Here is a 20,638-nt window from a genome sequence, read left to right on the forward strand (position 1 = left end):
GTATACAACTTTAAGAATAATACAAGTTAAGTATATATCCTTCAGTTGCTATTTGCAATTTTGTAAATATCATACTAATTTGTGAGTATGTCTGGAGGCACGAATGAAGACACCCAAAGTAGTAAGAAAATGGACACTGAGCACTCCTGGGAATGACTGTAATACATCATTGTGAAACATATACTGTATTCCTACTGCCTAAGAATGAGAAGTGAACCCTTTAAAAAACTGCATAACCACATGCAAAATATGACATGGGCATTAATTTCAAGCCATACACAAACTCAAAATTCAGCAAAGATTCAGATATCAAACTGAAATTTCAGAATGCCTCAAACGCAGGATATGGGAACACTCCTTGACTTCGGTGTCCTCACTGAGTTTTTGGATATGACTTCCAAAGCAGAATATATATATATATATATATATATAGATAGATAGATAGATAGATAGATAGATAGAGATAGATATATATATAAGAGATTACCCAGCACGATTACGTCAAACTAAATATGTTCTGCACATGAAGGAGACAGTCGACACCTTGATAAGCCAGAAATGGCATGAGATCCACATTGGAATATCTGTGACTTGTAGAGTTTTACTGTCCAAATCATGTGAGTCTCTCACAGAGGTGGATAAACAGAAAACCCAAGAATAAGCAGGTTAAAAATGGGCAACAGACTCATCACCCTTCTCTGGACCTCAACACCATCTCCCACTCCCACCTCTCCTCCTTCTTTCTCTCTCCCCACACGTGCTCTTAGGGCACCACCATGTGGCTTTATCAGGATGAACAGAGGTTTTCCCTACAAGTACTGAAAATTCCTCTACCGTCACTGATGTCCTTCTGGAAGAAATTATTCCCAGATTTGCCCTCGCCCCCCCCCCCGGCTTACTTCTGACACTAGTCCCTCCTTCATGTCTCATGTGTCCCAACAGGTGGCATCGCCCTCAACCTCGCCTGGAAGCTGCACATTCCCCATCATTCTCAGTCCTCAGGAAAACTAGAAAGAGCAAGTTCTCTTCTCAAATCCTAGCTCCCTAAACATCCCTAGAGTTAGAACAACCCTGGGCCATCCTTTAACCTTTGGCCCTAATGAGTTCAAGAGCCACCTCATTCCCCTTCCTTCATCAGCCCCGTTAAACTTATGTATGTCCGCCCTTTCCTTCTGGGGTCCACCCTGTTTCCTGAGTCCCCTCAGCGACCACTTTCCCACTCTTTCTCTAACGAGGCATCTGCTTCTTGAACATGTAGACAACCCAACCACAAACCTCCTCTCTACTGCCTGCCTGTCACCCTTGTCCCAGGGCCTGGGTGTATCTCAGGAACCTTCATCCTTCTGTTTTATCCCCCAAATGGACAGGACCATTCCAAGTTCTCCTGACTACTAGTGTGTTGGGAGACCCTCATGGATTCATCTCAGCAAGGTAAAACCGGCCCCTCCTTCCAGGCCCAAGTACTCCTGCAGCTTAACACCTTAAATCAGGTTAACATGGATATCAGAGGAACCTTAAGTCCGTGCCCTCTTGGTGCCATTACTGGTCTTGTGTTCACAACCTGTGGGCAGAACAACAGGCTTTCCCTTATGCCATATTTTTCCTGGCCCAATTTCAGGCATAGATCTCATCCCTCCACCTACCAGGCACCCTTTCCAGCTTCTTTCTGGAAGGAATCTCCAATTTCTCTTCCTGAATTCTATTCTCTATTTCTTTCCTATGCACTCCAGAATAACAAGCTATCTGGAATTCCAGGTTCACAAAATCTGGGGCACACCAACTCTTCTTAACTCCACCTGCTGGAGGGCACCCCAACATGCCTGTCATTCTCCAATTTGATGCCTGCACAACCACCATGCCACAAAGTCTCATCACAGGGAGCTACTCCCTCGTTCGGACTGAGAATGTTCTTCCAACACAGATATGTATGCTTCAAGCACAAACCAATGGCAGCTTGTAAAAGGAGCTCTGATGAGGCTTATTGTCCCCACTGTCTTGCCATCACATTCATGTCACTACCCAGGAAGTTCCTTTCTGAAACTGTGTCCCCCTCCACTGAGGAAGTAGCCAATGTAACCCTTACATACACCATCCCTGACCCTCAGAACCCACTCTGGGACTCCACCATCAAGGCTGGGGTCCGTATAGAGGGGCAGGTAAAGATCCAGCAGGAATAGCCAGATTATTAAGGCCAGCATCCAACCAGTCAGCACGCCATGAGCAGCATAGCCCAATGACCACAACACTACTAGCCCACACCTGGACCCCTCTGCTCACATAGCTCCACACAACCTCACACCTCCTCCACAGTTCTGATCCCTCCTACACTTCTGACTGCTGTCTCTGTGTCCCTCTTACCCACAGCTCATTGATACAGACCCTGTCCCTCTCCATGGACTCCCTTCTAATGTCTGTTCACCACTTCCTTAGGAAATCTCTTGGGACCTCTTCATTCCAATGTCTCCTCTTTGGTGCACCCTCTCCCTCCCCATGTCTCTGTTCCACCATGCTACCTAATGGTTCCCTATTCAACACAACTTACCATGTCACCCAGCCACTCCAGAGCCAACCTGGCATCCTCTTCCTCTGAGGAAACTCCATTCTTCACTGCCTGACACCCCCTGTTCCCACCCTCTCCCCCCGTCCTCCTCACACTGGATGTAACCATATACTCCGTGGAGGAGGTTGAACTGACCTTCTCCTCCCGCTCCTGGACTCCACTTCAAGTCCCAGATGCAGAAGGGCAGTCCTAGCCCCCGTCCTCCCTGTGTCAGGCATGTTGGCAGCAGGTGGCACGGGGGTAGCAGGAATAGGCAGAGCCACCCGTGTTTACTCTACACTCTCCCAAGAATTGAATGAGGACTTTAGCAGGTGGCAGAGTCCCTAGAGTCTCTTCAAATCCAAGTCACCTCCTTAGCCAATGTAGTTCTCAAAAATAGGAGAGCCATTGACTTCCTCATGGGAGAGAAGGGGGCACTTGTGTGAATTTAGGAGAGGAATGCGGCTATTTCACCAACAAATCGGAATAGTCCAAGGAAACATTGCTGAGCTCTAGGAGGGCATCCAGAAGTGCTGCTGGGAGTGGCAGCAGTCATCTCCCTAAACCTTTGAGACAAACTGTCCCCTGGCTGCCCCCATTGATGGGCCTTCCCCTTAAATTCATCTTACTAGGCCCTTATCTAATAAAATGCCTGAAAATTCTTTTTACAAGATCTAGGAAAAGCACTCAGTAATCAGACTGTCAGCCAGGTCTTAAGAGCCAGGATAGCCCCTCCCTGAAGTTCTGGCCTGACCCTTCTTTGTCCCTGTTCAGCTTGAAGAAGGCAGAATGAACAATGCCCCTTATCACTGTAAGACACGAGGCCAAGATGTTAGGTCCCTAGACACTGGTAACTCAATTTTGTTCTGGGACTCCATATAGGTGTATAAACTGCCCAGAAAATGAAATTTAAGATACTCTCTTATCTTAATTTAAGATACTCTCTTATGCCTATTTGCTGTTCCATCAGCAATGTATAAGTGTACGTTTCCTCCCATATTGTTCTCGGTATTCTGTTTTTTAAAAAATATTTTATTTTTTAGTTCTAGTTGGGCAAAATACCTTTATTTTATTTATTTATTGTTCTGTAATGCTGAGGATTGAACCCAGGGCCTCACACGTGCTAGGCGAGTGCTCTACCGCTGAGCCCCAGCCCCAGCCCCAGTTCTTTGTATACTTGACAATTGACATTCTGACTGGAGTGAGGTGAAACTTCATTTTATTCTTAATTTTAATTTCCCTAATTTTTAGAGATGCTGAATATTTTTCCATATATTTGTTCACGTCTTGTATTTCTTCTTTTGAGAACTGTCTTTTTATTTCTTTTACCTAGTGATTAATTGGGCTATGTTATTATTATTATCATCATCATCATCATCATCATTTTATTTTATTTTAGTGTTAAGGTTTTTCAGTCCTTTGTACACTCTGGCTGTCACACTATTATTTAAGGAGCAGGAGCCTGAGATCATCTCACATTCTGTGGGCTCTCTTCACACTCTTGTTTCCTTTGCTGTGCGTAAACTTTAAAATTTGACACCAGCCCATTTATTGATTTTTGGTCTTACTTCATGGGCTTTAGGGGTCTTGTGAGAAAGTTAGTTCCTCAGTGACATGTTGGAGTGTTAGGCCTGCATGTTCTTCCAGCAGTTGTGGAGATCTGGGTGCAGTCCCCAGGTCCTTGCTCACGTGGAGGTGACTCGTGCAGGGGAGCGGCGGGGGTCTTCTCTGCAGGGGTTTCAGGACCCTGCCCCACTGTTAGAAAGGCTGCCTCATCACGGCTGCCTGGTGTCGGACCCTGTCCCCAGGGGCCTGCCTCGTGTCCTCTGCTCCCTCCCAGGTCTCCAGGCCTGTCTGGGTGCCAGCACCTTGCTGCCTTTGTCACCTGGCTCTCCAGTGTAGCTGACATCAGGAACCATCAGGATTGCAGGATCGCTCTTCCTGCTCGGGACTGACTTTTCTCTGTGGGTCTCTTATTTATCCAAATGAACTTTAGGAGTGTTGTGGCTCAATCTTTGAAGAATGCCATTGATACTTTTGTAAGCATTGCATGAATCTGCATAACGCTTCTGATTGTGTGGCCATTTTTAGAACATGAATCTGCCATTCCCAGAAGATGACAGGTCTTTCCATCTTCCATGGTCTTCAGTTTCTTTTTCACTGTTCTCTGCCTTTCACTGCAGACGACCTTCCCGTCCTTTATTAAGTTAATTCCTAAGGGGTTTTTGGGAGATCATTGGGAATGGAATGTATTTCCTCATTTCCTTTGTGACAGATTCCTTATTGGAGTATAGAAAATCATTAATTTTAGTGTTTGATATTATCTCCTGCTCTTATGAAATTTGTTTATGAACTCTAGAAGTCTTCTGGTGCAGTTTTTCTGGGTCTTCTAAATATAAGATCATGTCATCAGCAAATAGATAATTTGCTTTTCCTATTTGTATCCCTTTAATTTCCTTCTCTTGCCTGATTGCTTGGGTAGGATTTCAAGGACTTTGTCAAATAGGGTGGGTGAAAGTGGACCTGTGACACTTGTTCCAGTTTTCAGTGGAAATGTTTTGGGTTTTCTCCCTTCAGCATAATGTTGACCTTGGGTTTGTCATATATGACCTTTACACTACTAACATGTTCTTTCCGTTCCTAGTTTCTCTAGTGTTTTAGATATGAGTGAGCACTTTACTGTGTTGGAATAATTATGTGATTCATGTCGTTAAGTCTATTTTGTGATGAACGACATTCCTAGGTTTGCATATGATGGATCAACCTTGCATCTGTAGAATGAACCCATTTTTTTTTACGGTGCACTGCCTTTGTAACATGTTTTTGTATGTGATTGGCCGGTATTTTATTAAGTATATTTTCACTGTAGTTCGTCGAGGATAATGGACTTTATTTTTTTTCCTTGATGAGTCTTGGTCAGGTTTGGTGTGGTGATGCTGGCCCACAGTATGGGTTTAGCAGTTTCTTCCTTTTCTGTTTCATGGAATAACCTGAGGAGGACTGGTCACAGTTGTTCTTTGAAGGTCTGGTGGAACTTGGCTGAGAGTCCATCCAGTCCTGGGCTTGTGTTTGTTGGGAGACTTTTCACAGCTGCTTCAAGTTCATTACTTGGTATTGATCTGTTTAAGGGTTGTGTACCCTCGTGGTTCAGTGTGGGGAGGTCACATGTCTCTAGGAATTTGTCAGTATCTTCAAGACTTTCTAGCTTTCTGGAGGATAAATTTTTGAAATAGTTTCTGATGATCCTCTGGATCTCAGTAGTGTCTGCAGTGATGTATTCTTTTTCATCTTGGATTTTGTTAATTTGAGTTTTTTCCCCTTCTTTCCTTTGGTTAGTTTGGTGAAGGTTTTTGTCAGTACTGTTCATCCTTTCAAAAAGCCTACTCTTCATTTAAATTATCTGTCATATTGTGTTTTTTTATTATTCATTTCACAGATTTTGGCTTTGATTTTAATTATTTTCTGTTTTCTAGTGATTTTGGCATTGGTCTGCTGTTTTAGTACAGTGTTGAAATACAATGTTAACTTATTTGGTATTTACTTATTCATATTTTTATGTTGATCACAGTGCTGTACACGTTCCTCTTAGAAATGCCTTAAGGAAAATAATCCTGGTTTTTCAAGTTACTGAGATTGTATATGGCCTTTCAAAGATTGATATACATCTCAAACTCATGCAAAAGTTGCCAGTTCATAGTAATAAAATCATTACAAGTATCGCAGAGTTCAGTGCTGCTTGTGTACCAGGGAACACTGCTCATGGCTGTTTCCCTCTGTGTCTGGGCTCACAAGTGCCCTGAGTGGCCACTCCACCATGCAGGCCTGGGTCTCCCTTCCACACCAGGGACCATAACTCAGGTGGCTTCCATGTGTGGCCCAGGGTTCTATCCCTAATGTGTGCAGGGCGCATCCCCAGGTCATGAGTCCCTCAGGGCACAGAGGAGGCCCAGTGGCCAGGAGCCTGCCGCCCCGGCCAGCCCTGGGCTGCTCTGTCTCTGCAGAAAGGAAGCTGCTGTCACCTCCCCTCAGCCCTTGGCCACATTCATTGACATTCTTTTGCAACAGGGACACAAACACTCCTCCAGGTGGCAGGATGAAAATGGATATGAGGACCTTCCTGGGGTGCAGATGAATTATAGAAATGCCCTTCAGGAAGAGCACAGGAGATTTGAGTTTTTCAATACTTTTCTTAGGGCATTATAGTCACACTCAAGTGTGCCTCCTCTGACGTAACACACATGCAGGGAACGTCATCGGCTCCTTCGGAGTCCCCACTGCTCCCACTTTTCATCCCCTTCTTCCCCCCCCCCCCCGTTCCCATTCCTCTTCTAACTCGTGTTCCTTGTATTTATTCATTGTTTTATCAGGTCATGCTTCATAGACATACACAAAGTGAGGTTCATCCTGGCACCTTCACCTGTGCCCACAGCTTAATCACCTCCAGTTCATTCCACAGCTCCTCTCTTGTTCCACTTCTCCCACTTCCCCAAATCCCTTCTCTGCTCCATGGACATGGTTTTTTTATTATTTTTTTATTTTTTAATTGAATCTGCACAGTCTGTTCCCCTTAATTTTTCTCCAGTTTCCACCTATGAAGTGAAATGTTTTACCCCTGATGTAACCCAACATTCTCTATTAACCCATCCATTTCCCAGACAATGTGATAGTTTTACTCTTCTTCATGGCTGAGTAGAACTCCAGTTTCTCCATCTTCCATATTTTCTTGATCCATTCATGTGTTAGTAATCACCTGGGCTCATTCCATAACTTGGCCCTTGTGAATTATATTACTATAAATATTGATACACTTGTATCACTCTATCGTGTTAATTAGATTTTTAAATATAAATACCATGTAGTGGGATAGCTGAATCATATGGTGGTTCCTTTTTTAAATTTTTAAGGAATGTCCATATTGCTTACCAACTTGGTTGTTCTAATGTGCTGTCCCACCCCCAAGGGCATGAATTCACCTGTTTTGATCACATCTTTGAGAGAATCTACTTCTATCTGTATTCTAGTGAATGCCATTTTTCTAGCAGTGAGGTGAGATCTCACTGTAATTTTGATTTGCATTTCTGTGATGGCACATTTGATGTTTTGAGAGTGGTACTGTGGGTGCATCTAGCCATTGGGTTCAAGTTTTTGGTCAATGTACAAGAAATACAGAAACCACTTACAGCACCGATCTTGAAGTGCAATGTGCACAGGTGGAGAAAAGTGTCTCCTGTCCTTCCCAGGTGCCTGGTTGAGACTTGCTTTGAAGGCAGAGTCCCCAGTGCTGGTCCTCAAGTACCACCTCCCTGTGCATGGAGTAGGCCTTGAACATGAGGGGAAGTGACATCTGTGTCCCAGAAGTGGGCACCAATCTATTGGTGATGATTCACTTTCTTATTATGAAAACTTCCTGTAAAATAATTAAGCTCCAATTAAAACTGAGATGAGGTCTGAGCCTCACAAACTTAGTAATTGTGGAGGGAGAGGGAGAGCCGTGCTTCAGGGACTGGTGTCCACAGGGTTAGCTTCTCCCTGACAGGTGTCAGCTCTGAACACTGGAGCCTCTGTGGTAGTTAACTGAATGGAAAAACTTCACAAACCAGAAGGTACAAGTGCGACCTTGAAAGATGCATCTTGTCTAAAAGACAGCCCAGAGCTTGTCTGCAGCACAGCCACCAAGGTGAGTGGACCCTAGGATCTGACTTGCTCACAGGCCCAGGGGACATTCCCTCAGCAGTCAAGGTCTTACTCTGTGACTGAGCAAGGGGGAGGCTGACAGGGTCTGAGCCTTAGGACCTTCCCTCTTCTTCTCATATCTAAAGGTGGGCACCAGGGCCAGGAAGATGAAGGGGTCTTTTACAGCAGGTGTCCCTCAGCTATGCCGGAGCCACTGTGACCCTGTGTGCAAGATCTGAGTTCGGCAGAGAGCTCTGTGGTGGGTCCTGAGGATAGAAAGTTAGAAGCTTTTTCTGCTTTTAGGAAAGTTCAGTTTCTTCAAACTCCATGTTGTCCTGCTGTGACTCTCTCTGCATGCTTAGCTTATATAATATTTTTGCACCTATTTTTTGGAATATTGTTTGATTTCCAAGATACAAATTTCCCCTTGCATTATATATCTATGTTCCTAAGTGCGTTTGTGTTTAATGAGAAAGAATTCTGTCTGCAACTAACCTAAAACTGTTGGTCCTCACATGTAGCATTAGACCATACATGAGTGTCAAATTCATTCCTTATATGTCTGCTTGGCAAAGTGCCTATTGAAACAATTAACATTCAAAATCTTAGTGTCTCTTATCCAGTATGATTTCATTATTTTGCTTCATATTAAACTTTCACAAAATTTATTTAAGATTAGTTTAATACCGTGAAGCAAGGAACACTTCTCATATTTATCTTTGCAAATTTTCCCCAGGATGGATGCATGTACCTGCCACCTGTTGGATTTTATTCCCAGCTGGGAGTCATACATGTCTTTCAATGCAAGACCTTCTTTTAGAGCCGTTCACTGTATAATTGTAAATCCAGTCTGGGATAATGCCACTTTCTCTTCTGAAATTCTTCTTTTCATTCAGACAGAGTGAAAGAGAAGTGAGTTGTGTAATTCAGAAATGCCTCCCAAATTTGATACAGAGCTCTGAAGTTTGGGTAGGTGGGAAGAAATGATTTTGCATCTTGTCAAGGGGATAATCTTCATGTTTCTAATAGGACTTGGAGTTGTGGGGAACATCTTTGTTCTTGTAAACTATATGGGCTTGTTTAGAAGCACTATGAAATCTACACACCTCATTCTCATTCATTTGGCTTTTACAAATATGATAACACTTTTTTCAAAAGTAATGCCAAGGACAATTACCAGTTTTGGGTTGAGAGACCTCATAGGTGATACAGCCTGTAAGATCATAGTTTATCTTGGTAGGGTGGCCCGGGGCCTGTCCATCTGCACCACCAGTCTCCTCACAGTGGTCCAGGCCATCACCATCAGTCCCAGAGCCTCCAGGTGGGGGAGGCTGCAGCCCAGGTCTGCATGGCACCTGCTTCCCTTGTTGCTCTTCCTTTGGATACTCAATTCCTTGATAAGCATGAATTTAACATTTTACTCCAAAAATATCAGCAGCATGAACACATCACAATTTACTAGTGGTTACAACTATTGTTATTTACAACCACAAACCGGGATAATTAGATGGATTTTTGTTGTTCTCATGGTCCTTCGAGATGCTGTGTTCCAGGGTGCCATGGGCAGGGCCAGTGGCCACATGGTCTTCCTCCTCCACAAGCACCACCAGCAGGTGCTCTACCTTCAGACCTCCAAGCTCCTCTACAGAACCCCCCCTGAGGTGAAGGCTGCGAAGAGTGTCCTCCTTCTGATGCTCTGCTTTCTCTTCTTCTATTGGGCAGACTGTTTCATGACTTTATATGTCACTTTCTCCTTAGAGAAGCATTTCCTAGAAGTAAGTGCTCTAGAACTTGTGAACCTTGGCTACGCAGTCCTCAGCCCATTTGTGCTGATGCACAGGGATGGACACCTGGCTGAGTGTTGTCGTGCTCAGTGAGAAGGAAAGACTTTGAGAAAATGTCTATTTCATTAATCTTTTCAGTAAATAAGTTTTAAATAATTCTTAGATTTCTGTTGCTGTATTTTAGGGAAAAATCAAGTTAGCGTAGATGATACGCATAGAGGCACATTTCCAAACCACAAAGCTGGTGACAGTCCTATGACAGATTTCATAGGAAGATGGTTACGGGTGCTTCTTCTACATATCTAAGGCCCTCAAGATATTTGCAGGTTTCATTTCCCTTGTAAACCTCAAACTCTATTGACACATATTAAGATTAAGGTATATTTATTTATGATTAATAGAATACATTTTGAGGTTCATAGTATTTAAAAATAGAATTGAATGATATTAGAATGGAATGATAATAGAATGTATTATGTACATTATGAAATGTGCAAAAATAGAGACTTATACTTGTCTCATTGATAGAATGATACATGGATACATAATGAAAATAATTTAGTTTTCTTTTGTGTTTTCTGATTTCTGACTCACAATTTGAATGCATTTTTCTCCAATATATGAGGAGTTGGTATTGATCACAAATCATGGCTTGTTTCAAGAGGGTACTAGTTGCCTCTGTGATACTTGATATTGTCCTTCTGTCTTCAGTTATCCACAACACATACTGATGTGAAATGTAGTGAACTTAATCTTCCTGTTTCTGATATGAGTCAAAACACATATTCCTGTAGAGTGCACAGATCTAGCCATCAAGTATTTGAGAACCTTTTGAAATATTATTGATGATGTTGATGTGTTGATCATCTTCCCTCTAGGACTTCAGAGTTGGCCTAGGGGCCCTTCCTTCATAGCTATGTGTCCTCTTTGTCTTTCTTATGACCATGTTTATTTTGGGATGTTTTATGTCTCTAGGAAGAAATGGTGAAGGCCTTTTCTTGTGGTTTGTTTATTCCACGATAACACAGATTTAAAATGATTTATTGTTATTATGTCATACTCCATAATTAGAGTTTATTTGCTTCATATAATGGTGGTGTCTTTGAAGACAGAGGTTTTACGAGTGCCTTAGATTCACAGTTCTCCTGTGATAGCTGTCTCCCAAAATGTAGCCTAGAAAACAAGACCAAGTGAGCCCTCCCCAGACCCATCACTGGTGTGGACTCCAGAGCAGGGAGTACAAATCCCGGAAGTGCAGATGGGAATGAATGACACGTAAATGTAGAAACATGAGGATGAGGTGACCAAGCACCAACAACAGACAATACCTAGGTGAAAAAGAAAATGGTTCCTGACTTTTGGACACAATGTATCAAGTTTTGCCTGGAATTTATATTCCTTATGTAAGTATGATTTTCTTTACTCTAAAATGTGGGAATTGAGTGGAGAAAATAAAAGTGCATCAGAAACCATAATCGGAAAATAATTGAAACTAATGAAGCACATGATTACATTGTTACACACCTGTCAAGTGGGAGATAAAAGAGAGAAATGGGAACAGTGGCCATTGGAACTCTCAGGCATGACTGGTAGCACATCACTTTTCCTTGATTGCACAAATACCTGTGTGTCTTTTAAAGCAGCAAAATATAAATAGTAATTTGAACTCTGCCTGAGTTGTGCCTGAGAATGCTTACACAATGGTTATAGATGAGATGACTGAGTATTTCCCTAAGTTTGTGAGATAAAACACCACATTCAGAAATTGAGAGAAATTATTACACCAATTGACACATCAATGTCAATTACAAACCTGTAGTTGCTAAAAATTCAAACAAAGAAATATCTTCAAAGTAACCATAGGAATACATGAAGTAAAAGTCATCAATCATTCCTAACTGATAGTGGATATCATACAAGACACCTTGAGTCCCAGAAAACTCCATTGATCACAAGCCTAATAAGTCCCTTCTCTTATTGGTGGATGTAGGAACATTTGGGTCTCCATCAGTTATCGTCAGTCCATACCCAGTGTCAGTTAATCGCTGAAATGTCTGGTGGTTCCCTGTTCCCATGCCCAGTCATTCTATTAGGTGAACGTCCGTCTCACTGGGGAAGAGTAGGAGGAAGGGGTCAGTGTGCTCTGGCAGGGCAGCAAGGTCCCTCACGGGCAGCTCCCTCCCCCTCCACATAGGAGCCCTGGTCTGCAGACTGGCTCCAGGATGGGAGTTAATGGAGGAGCCCTGAAACCTGTTCTAGAGATTTGCGTCAGATTTACCCTCAGAACAGATGGGGTTTCTCTCCTTCTATAAATCCAGAAAGGATTAGGCAGAACTGTCATATGTTTTATTTCTGCACACCTGTTTATCAATTGATCAATGCCAAAGATCTCTCTGAGTTCCACAGTTCTGATTATTTTCCATTATGATAAACATGGCCACTGTTCCTTAGTGAATCAGTGACACCATATGGCACATGTGCCCTTGGAATCTGATGGTCCCCCTTGTGTTAAGGTATTATAGTTCAATGTCAGTACTTCCTAATTTGATGTTGAATTCATTGCTAAGAACCCACAAAGTTCAACTAGGATGCTGAGCTATCCTCATGAATTTCTTCAGCAAATGTTGTTGGTAAAAGTAGATACCCACCTGCAAAATATGATATCGGGTCCTAATCTGAAATCACACAAAACTCTACTCAAAGTTGAGCAAAGATTCAGACATATAATTGAAAATTTAGGACTCCTCAAATGCAATATGGTGAAACACTCCTTGACTTTGGTGATGTCAGTGAGTTTTGGGATATGATTTCCAGATCAGAAAAAAAAATAGCAGCAATTACCAAGTGGGTCTATGCTGAGAGCCACGGCCGAGTCTGTATGGCCCCTGGCATTTTGCCAACAGTATTGATTGACAGGCGAGGCTTTACTATCCGCCTCTGCCGCAACTTTTGAGTTCTCGCACTATTTTGGAGTTCTCATGGGGATTTCCGGGGATTCCCAGAGAGTTCCCATTGGTTGGGGAAGTGCAGGAGGAGGGATTTCCGGGAGAGATATTTCCGGCTGGGGGTTCCTGGACAAGCCTCCTGGCGCGTTCGGGAGGATTCCCCGGGAGCTGTGTGAAGTGTTTTCCTGCAGTTTAAAAATAAAGTTTGTTCCTGCTTCAGTGGCTCGTGATTTGTGCCCAGCCAGACTGCGGCATTTGGTGGCCCGTACGGGGAACGTCTGAAGCTTCGGGGTAAGTGAAATTGCTTGCCCCTAAGGGAAGGCGAGAGAATGGGCGACCATTTTAAAAAACAATGTGTTCTTGTTTTGATTTGTTTTGTGTTTGTTTCAAGCTGCCTATCCCTAGAATTTTCTCAGGCAGATTGGGAAAAATGGTTGGCTCAAGGTTTGAAGTTGTTCGCCCCTGAGGAAGAGATAGAAATAGACCACAAATGCACATGTCAAGAAAATAGGAAAATTGATACAACGATTTTTTGTTCCGTTTTTGTTTCATTCTGTTTCGGTTTTGTTTTGTGTTATCTTACTGGGTTGCGTTATCTTTATAACAGATTAGAAATTAGTAAAAAACAAACTGAAAGAGTGTTAAGTAAATTGTTAGAGGTTCAGACCATGGAGAAAGACATTTTAGATCAAGCAAAAGAGAAGGTCTCTCAAGCTAGTCAGACAGAGGAAGAAAATTTAAAGGAAGAAAGCTTAGAGGAGAAACAGCTATTAGGGAAAAAGCTACAACAGGAGGCTGCTACTAACACCGTTCTATCACCAGAGGGCGTAATTCAACCAACAGCTCCCCCTATGGAGATAGCTGAGTGGCCCTCAAACCCCGTAGTTGATAGATGGGATCCTGAGACAGGACCTCAAAGATTAGCATGCCCTGTACTTGAGCAGGCAGGAGGGCAGCGAATTCACCGTGCTTTAGATTTCAAAACAGTGAAGCAGTTAAAGGAGGCTGTAACAACCTATGGTCCTCAAGCACCGTTCACTGTAAGCATGGTCGAATCCATTACCAACTTGGACATGACGCCAGCAGATTGGGCTAGTATGTGTAAATCTGTGCTAAATGGAGGACAATATTTGTTATGGAAGGTTGCCAATGAGGAATTTTGCAGGGAGACAGCTAGACGAAATGCAGCAGCCGGTTACCCTCAAAGAAATCTAGATATGTTGTTAGGAAAAGGACCTTATGAGGGTCAACGGCAACAAATTGAATATGATCCTGGCGTATACGCACAAATTGCTGTAGATGCGGTTAGGGCATGGAAAACTTTACAGGGGCATGGAGGTTTACAAGGTCAATTATCTAAGGTAATACAAGGAACTAATGAACCTTACGCTGAATTTGTAGATAGGCTTATTCAAGCAGCTTCCAGAATTTTTGGGGATACAGAACAGGCAATGCCATTTATAAAACAACTGGCTTATGACCAAGCAAATCGTTGTTGCAGAGAGGTCATTAGACCATGGAGACATGAAGATTTAAACACATATATTAAATTATGTAGAGACATTAATGAACAAGGGCAAGTCTTAGCAGCAGTACAACAGGCTTTAGATGCCAGGCCAAAAACATGCTATAATTGTGATCAAACAGGACATTTTAAAAGGAGTTGCCCCATAGGAGGAGGGTTTAACAAAGCTAGATATCAAACGAATAGAATACCGGGTATTTGCCCACGATGCCGTAGAGGGAAACATTGGGCTAATGAATGCCGTTCTCAAACCACCATAGAGGGTATTCCGTTATCAAAAAACAGACAAGGACCAAGTGTTTACCCACGATATCGTGGAGAAAGGCATCGAGCTCCATTGCCAAAAAACGGACAGGGGGGCCCAATGCTCCGGGGCCCACGACCACAAATGTACGGGGCACTGGAGGAACCCAGAAACACCATGGAGGAACCCAGCAACACCATCAGGGTAGTGCCCAGGACACATTATCCATCAGATCTCTCATCAGACGAACCAGAGGAAGCGCAGGGTTGGACATCTGCGCCTCCGCCAGAGCAGTACTAACTCCAGAGATGGGAGTTCAAATCATTCCCACAGGAGTAAAAGGACCTCTTCCCCAAGGAACAGTAGGCTTATTGTTAGGACGCAGTTCTTCTACGCTAAAAGGACTTATGATAAGTCCCGGGGTAATTGATCCCGATTATGAAGGTGAAATAAAAATTATAGCTAGTTCTCCAAAGGGTATATCAGTAATTTCACCAGGAGATAGAATAGCACAGTTATTAATAATACCCAGCCTACATGATAAATTTTCCAGTAGTACTATAGAAAGAGGTTCCAGGGGATTAGGCTCCACAGGTGTAGATTGGGCTATGCTGTCTTTAAATTTAGATTCTCGTCCCATGCTAAAACTAAATATTCAAGGACATGAATTTAATGGACTACTGGATACAGGTGCAGACCTTAGCATCATATCTCGTCAAGAATGGCCAAAACATTGGCCGTTACAACAAGCCACTCAAACGCTTCGAGGCCTAGGAGTGGCGACTAATCCCCATAGAAGTGCAATGGTATTAGATTGGAAGGATCCTGAAGGATGTGAAGGAACTATACAGCCATATGTATTGGATCATCTTCCTATAAATTTATGGGGACGAGATGTCCTAGATCAATTAGGTTTGACATTAACAAATAACATCAATCCAAATGCGCCCACTATTAGGGCTAGACAAGGTTTCAGGAAAGAAAAAAGATTAGGAGAACAAGGCATAGCAGCACCAATTCAAATAGATCAGGGAATAAATAGACATGGACTGGGTTTTCAGAAGGGGTCACTGAGGCAATAAAAATTACTTGGAAATCAGATAGACCAGTATGGGTTCCTCAGTGGCCCCTGACTAAAGAAAAGATACAAGCAGCCCATGACCTGGTCAAACAACAATTAGCGGAGGGACATATACAACCTTCCGTATCTCCTTACAATACTCCCATTTTTGTCATTAAAAAGAAATCTGGTAAATGGAGATTATTGCAAGATTTAAGAGCCATTAATAATGAGATGGTTATTATGGGACCTGCTCAATCAGGGATTCCTCAATTGTCTGCTTTGCCAAAAACCTGGTACGTTTTAGCTATAGATATTAAAGATTGTTTTTTTTCAATTCCAATTCATCCTGAGGATAGTCCACATTTTGCATTTACTATCCCTGCACTGAATCATGAAGGTCCTGATCAGAGATATGAATGGAAAGTACTCCCTCAAGGGATGGCTAACAGCCCAACTATGTGTCAAATTTATGTTAACAAAGCAATCCAGCCACTTAGAAATCAAAATCCTAAACTACAAATATTTCACTATATGGATGATGTATTGTTAGCACACAAAGATAAAAACACATTGCTAGAATGTTATGCCACACTTACAAATTTATTAAAAAATTATAATTTAGAGATAGCACTAGATAAAGTACAATTACATTTTCCAATTAATTATTTAGGAGTTCTATTATCCTCAACCATGGTCCGTCCACCAAAAATTCAAATACGAGTAGATCAACTCAAATCACTTAACGACTTTCAAAAGTTATTAGGAGACATAAATTGGATAAGGCCTTATCTAGGCATACCAACAGGAGAGTTGGGACCTTTATTTGATATCCTAAAAGGTCCATCAGATCCAAATTCACCCCGCATGTTAACGCCTGAAGCAAGAAAGGCATTAAAAATTATTGAAACATACATGGAAAATATGCATTTGGATAGAATTGATATAACTTTGCCTTTATTATTTATTGTAATACCAACAAAAAATATTCCTACAGGAGTATTTTGGCAAGAAGGTCCATTATTGGGGATACATTTATCTTATTCTCCTAACACTATTCTTACTAGGTATCCTGAGGCTGTAGGACAATTAATACTCAAAGGAATAAAAGCAGCAAAGGGAGTGTTTGGAATTTCTCCCAATAAAATTATTACTCCATATACTATGGATCAAATTGATGAGTTAGCTAATGAGTTAAATACTTGGGCAATAATCATGTGTAAATCTAATGTTTCATTTGATAATCACTTACCATCTAATCCTTTGTTGTCTTTTTGGTCTTCGCATCCTGTAGTTTTTCCAAAACTGACAAGAAAAACCCCTATCATGAATGCTCCAAATGTATTCACTGATGGGTCAAATAATGGTACAGCAGCAGTAGTTACCCCTGATCAAACTTTTACATTTTTAGTACCCAAACAATCAGCTCAAAAGGTAGAGCTTAATGCAGTTTTACAAGCTTTTGTGATGTTTAAAGATTCTGTATTTAATTTATTCTCTGATAGTCAGTATGTAGTTAATGCTATAGTATCCCTTGAAGATGCTGGCAGGATTTCCCCTTCCTCTACTGTTTTCTCTTTGTTTTCTGCTATACAAAGTCTAATCTGGGACAGAAAAGATCCATTCTTTATAGGACACATTAGGGCACATACAGGATTGCCTGGAGCCCTTAGTTTGGGCAACGATTTAGCAGATAAAACTACACATGACATACATATTTTCTCTACACTAGAAGAAGCTACACATTTTCATAAAAGGTTCCATGTCAATGCTAATACTTTACAAAAGCGTTTTAAAATAACTAAGGCACAAGCTAGACAAATAATAAAACAATGTCAAAATTGTGTGACCTTTTTACCACAAGTTAATCTTGGAGTCAATCCTAGAGGACTGATACCTAACCATATTTGGCAGATGGACGTCACACACTTGCCACAATTTGGAAAATTAAAATATTTGCATGTTACAGTTGATACTTCTTCCGGATTTTTGATGGGCTCCCTTCATTCCGGAGAAAAAACTAAAGATGTTATAGCTCATTGCTTACAAAATTTTGCCACTGTGGGCGTTCCAAAACAGTTAAAAACAGATAATGGTCCTGGTTATATTTCTACCTCTTTTAAACAATTTTGCTCATCATTTGGCATTACTCATATAACAGGAATTCCATACAATCCACAGGGACAAGGCATAGTTGAAAGAGCTCATCAAACTATTAAAATGTACTTACTAAAGCAAAAAGAGGGAATTGGAAAGGGGTATATGTCACCCAAAGATAAACTTAAAATAACCCTTTTTACTCTAAACTTTTTAAATTTGGATTCCTCAGGGCTTAGTGCTGCGGAAAGGCATATGTGTCCAAAAAATGTACATAAGCCTAAGGTACTTTGGAAGGATATTCTAACAGGACAATGGAAAGGTCCTGACCCAGTGATTGTCTGGAGTCGGGGTTCTGTTTGTGTTTTTCCACAGGGAGAACAGCAGCCGATTTGGATTCCAGAGAGATTAACTAAAACAATTTCTACAGGCCAAAAGGAAGATGATTTGACTCAAATCCATAACAGCTGATATCCAGAACTCCAGTTTGGCTATTCTTACATCTGCGACAGTGATTAACCAGGATGCTTTTTTCAATATTTATTTTATTATTTGCCTTTTCCCACATCATAAAGTTCTATTTTATTTTTGAGCTCATACAGACCTAGGTTAATGTTTTTCTGATCAGTTTTATTTTTTGACTGTGGAGTTTTTAAGCATTGCAATGGAGATTTCACCTAGGTAAAGCTACAAGGCCTTTACTATTGTCTTAAGTGTTGTAATATCATATATGAGGAGCGCTCATGAATAAATGGATCCGAATTTTTTTATTCACGTGATTTTAATGGTTTAATTTAGATTGGGTAAACAGCTGTTGAAAATTGTTTTAATATGTGAACAAATAAGGAGGTTAACAGATCTGTTTGTTTACTTTCACCTTTCCTTCTCATTATATTTAATAATTCTGTTCAGGATAATGTAAATTGTTCAAAAAATTGTTTTCTTAGTGCCTGTTGGAATGTTACATAATTTTTTTCTTAGCATCATTGCCAGAATTCCTATCTTCATCCCAGTGCCGGTGAAGACAAAGATAAAACCAAACTACAGCTTCTTCGATAGTTATCACAACAAACTGTAAAAACTGATGCATCACTGAATAATAACTCCACAAGTAATGCTCAATTAAGGAGTCGATTTACTTTGGGAGGAAATGGACATATTGACAGATTCCTCTGCTTTGAATTGCTTGCAGACCTTGCCTGGACTATGTATCACTTGTATGCATTGTGAACTATCTGTTGGTACAGCGAATTGTGGTAGTGCTGGAGTATTTTTGCTGATGGTGTCACCGGTGGTACAATTTTTCAAAGGAGCCCTCAATTGGCTTAGTGTCATGGCATTTTGCATCCTCCTCCCTTCTACTAGTGATGGTCTAAAATTTGGGGGCCAACAGAGGTGAGGCAAAGAACCTCACCCCCCCACGGGTGCAAAGGCCTATCCACAAGTATGGCTGTATGCTGGACCGGTAGTCAGTGACGGGTATGATCCAATTGCAGTGGTACCAACCTAAGACAGGAGGCTGACGCCTAGAGGTCAGTTCATCCGATGACGGGTAAGGACCATATGTTGAATTGGACTGCCTAACAGGCACGGTCCCTAAGCCACATGCTTGTTGTTTAATTAAACAAAAAGGGGGAGATGCTGAGAGCCACCGCCGAGTCTGTATGGCCCCTGGCATTTTGCCAACAGTATTGATTGACAGGCGAGGCATTACTATCCGCCTCTGCCCCAACTTTTGAGTTCTCGCACTAGTTTGGAGTTCTCCTGGGGATTTCCGGGGATTCCCCGAGAGTTCCCATTGGTTGGGGAAGTGCAGGAGGAGGGATTTCCGGGAGAGATATTTCCGGCTGGGGGTTCCTGGACAAGCCTCCTGGCATTAGGGAGGATTCCCCGGGAGCTGTGTGAAGTGTTTTCCTGCAGTTTAAAAATAAAGTTTGTTCCTGCTTCAGTGGCTTGTGATTTGTGCCCAGCCAGACTGCGGCAACTGGAAACTGTTAAACTTCTAGAAGAAAACACAGCAGAAACACTCCATGACGTTACTCTGGGCAGAGTTTTTTAATAGGACTTCAAAAGTTTAGGCAACAAAAGCAAAAATAAATAAGTAGGATTACATCAAACTCCAAGCTTCTGCACAACAAAGGAAATAATTAACAAATGAGGAGATAACCCACTGAACGGGGGAAAATATTTATGATCCATACATTGGATAAGGTGTTAATATCCAAAATGTATTAGAAACTCAAACAACTCAACAACAAGTAAACAAATAACATGGTTTTAAAATGGACAAAGTATCTGGACAGACATTTCTCAAAAGAAGATAAGTGGCCAAGAGGCATGTGAAACTCTGTTCAACATCACTAATCATCGGGGAATGCAAACCCAAGCCACCAGATATCACCTCACACCTGATTGAAAAGTTATCATAAAAAAAAAAGATTTGTTTTAAAAATACATGTTGCCCACTATGGAGAAAAGTGGATTCTTGTACACTTTTGGTGGAAATGTAAATTGGCACAACCAAAATGGAAAACAGTCCAGCAATTTGTTTCAAAGTTAAAAATAGAATTACCATATGCTCAAGCACGCCCCCTGCTGGGCATGTACCTAGGAGGAGGGACCCCGGCAGGTCAGGAGATGTCGCCCTCGGGTTCACCGCAGCGCGTTATTCCCAACAGCCAAGGCACAGAATGAACCCACGTGTCCATCGACGGATGGGTGCACCAGGACAATGTGGTAGAGATACGCACGGAGTTCATACAGCCTTTAAA

General features: G+C 41.8%; 1 protein-coding gene across 1 annotated transcript; it reads left to right on the forward strand.

Annotated features, from left to right (window-relative positions):
- The first annotated feature begins 9,189 nt into the window (after positions 1 to 9,189).
- On the forward strand, positions 9,190 to 10,089 carry LOC124097894 (vomeronasal type-1 receptor 3-like). The gene has a single exon (XM_046452473.1). It carries the CDS (start codon positions 9,196 to 9,198, stop codon positions 10,087 to 10,089), a length of 894 nt encoding a protein of 297 aa, XP_046308429.1. The 5' UTR covers positions 9,190 to 9,195.
- Positions 10,090 to 20,638: the final 10,549 nt, after the last annotated feature.

Source organism: Marmota monax, unplaced genomic scaffold (assembly GCF_021218885.2).
Source record: "Marmota monax isolate L192 unplaced genomic scaffold, Marmota_monax_Labrador192_F-V1.1 WCK01_AAM20220418_F8-fsc00141, whole genome shotgun sequence".
Classification (NCBI taxonomy): Eukaryota; Metazoa; Chordata; class Mammalia; order Rodentia; family Sciuridae; genus Marmota; species Marmota monax.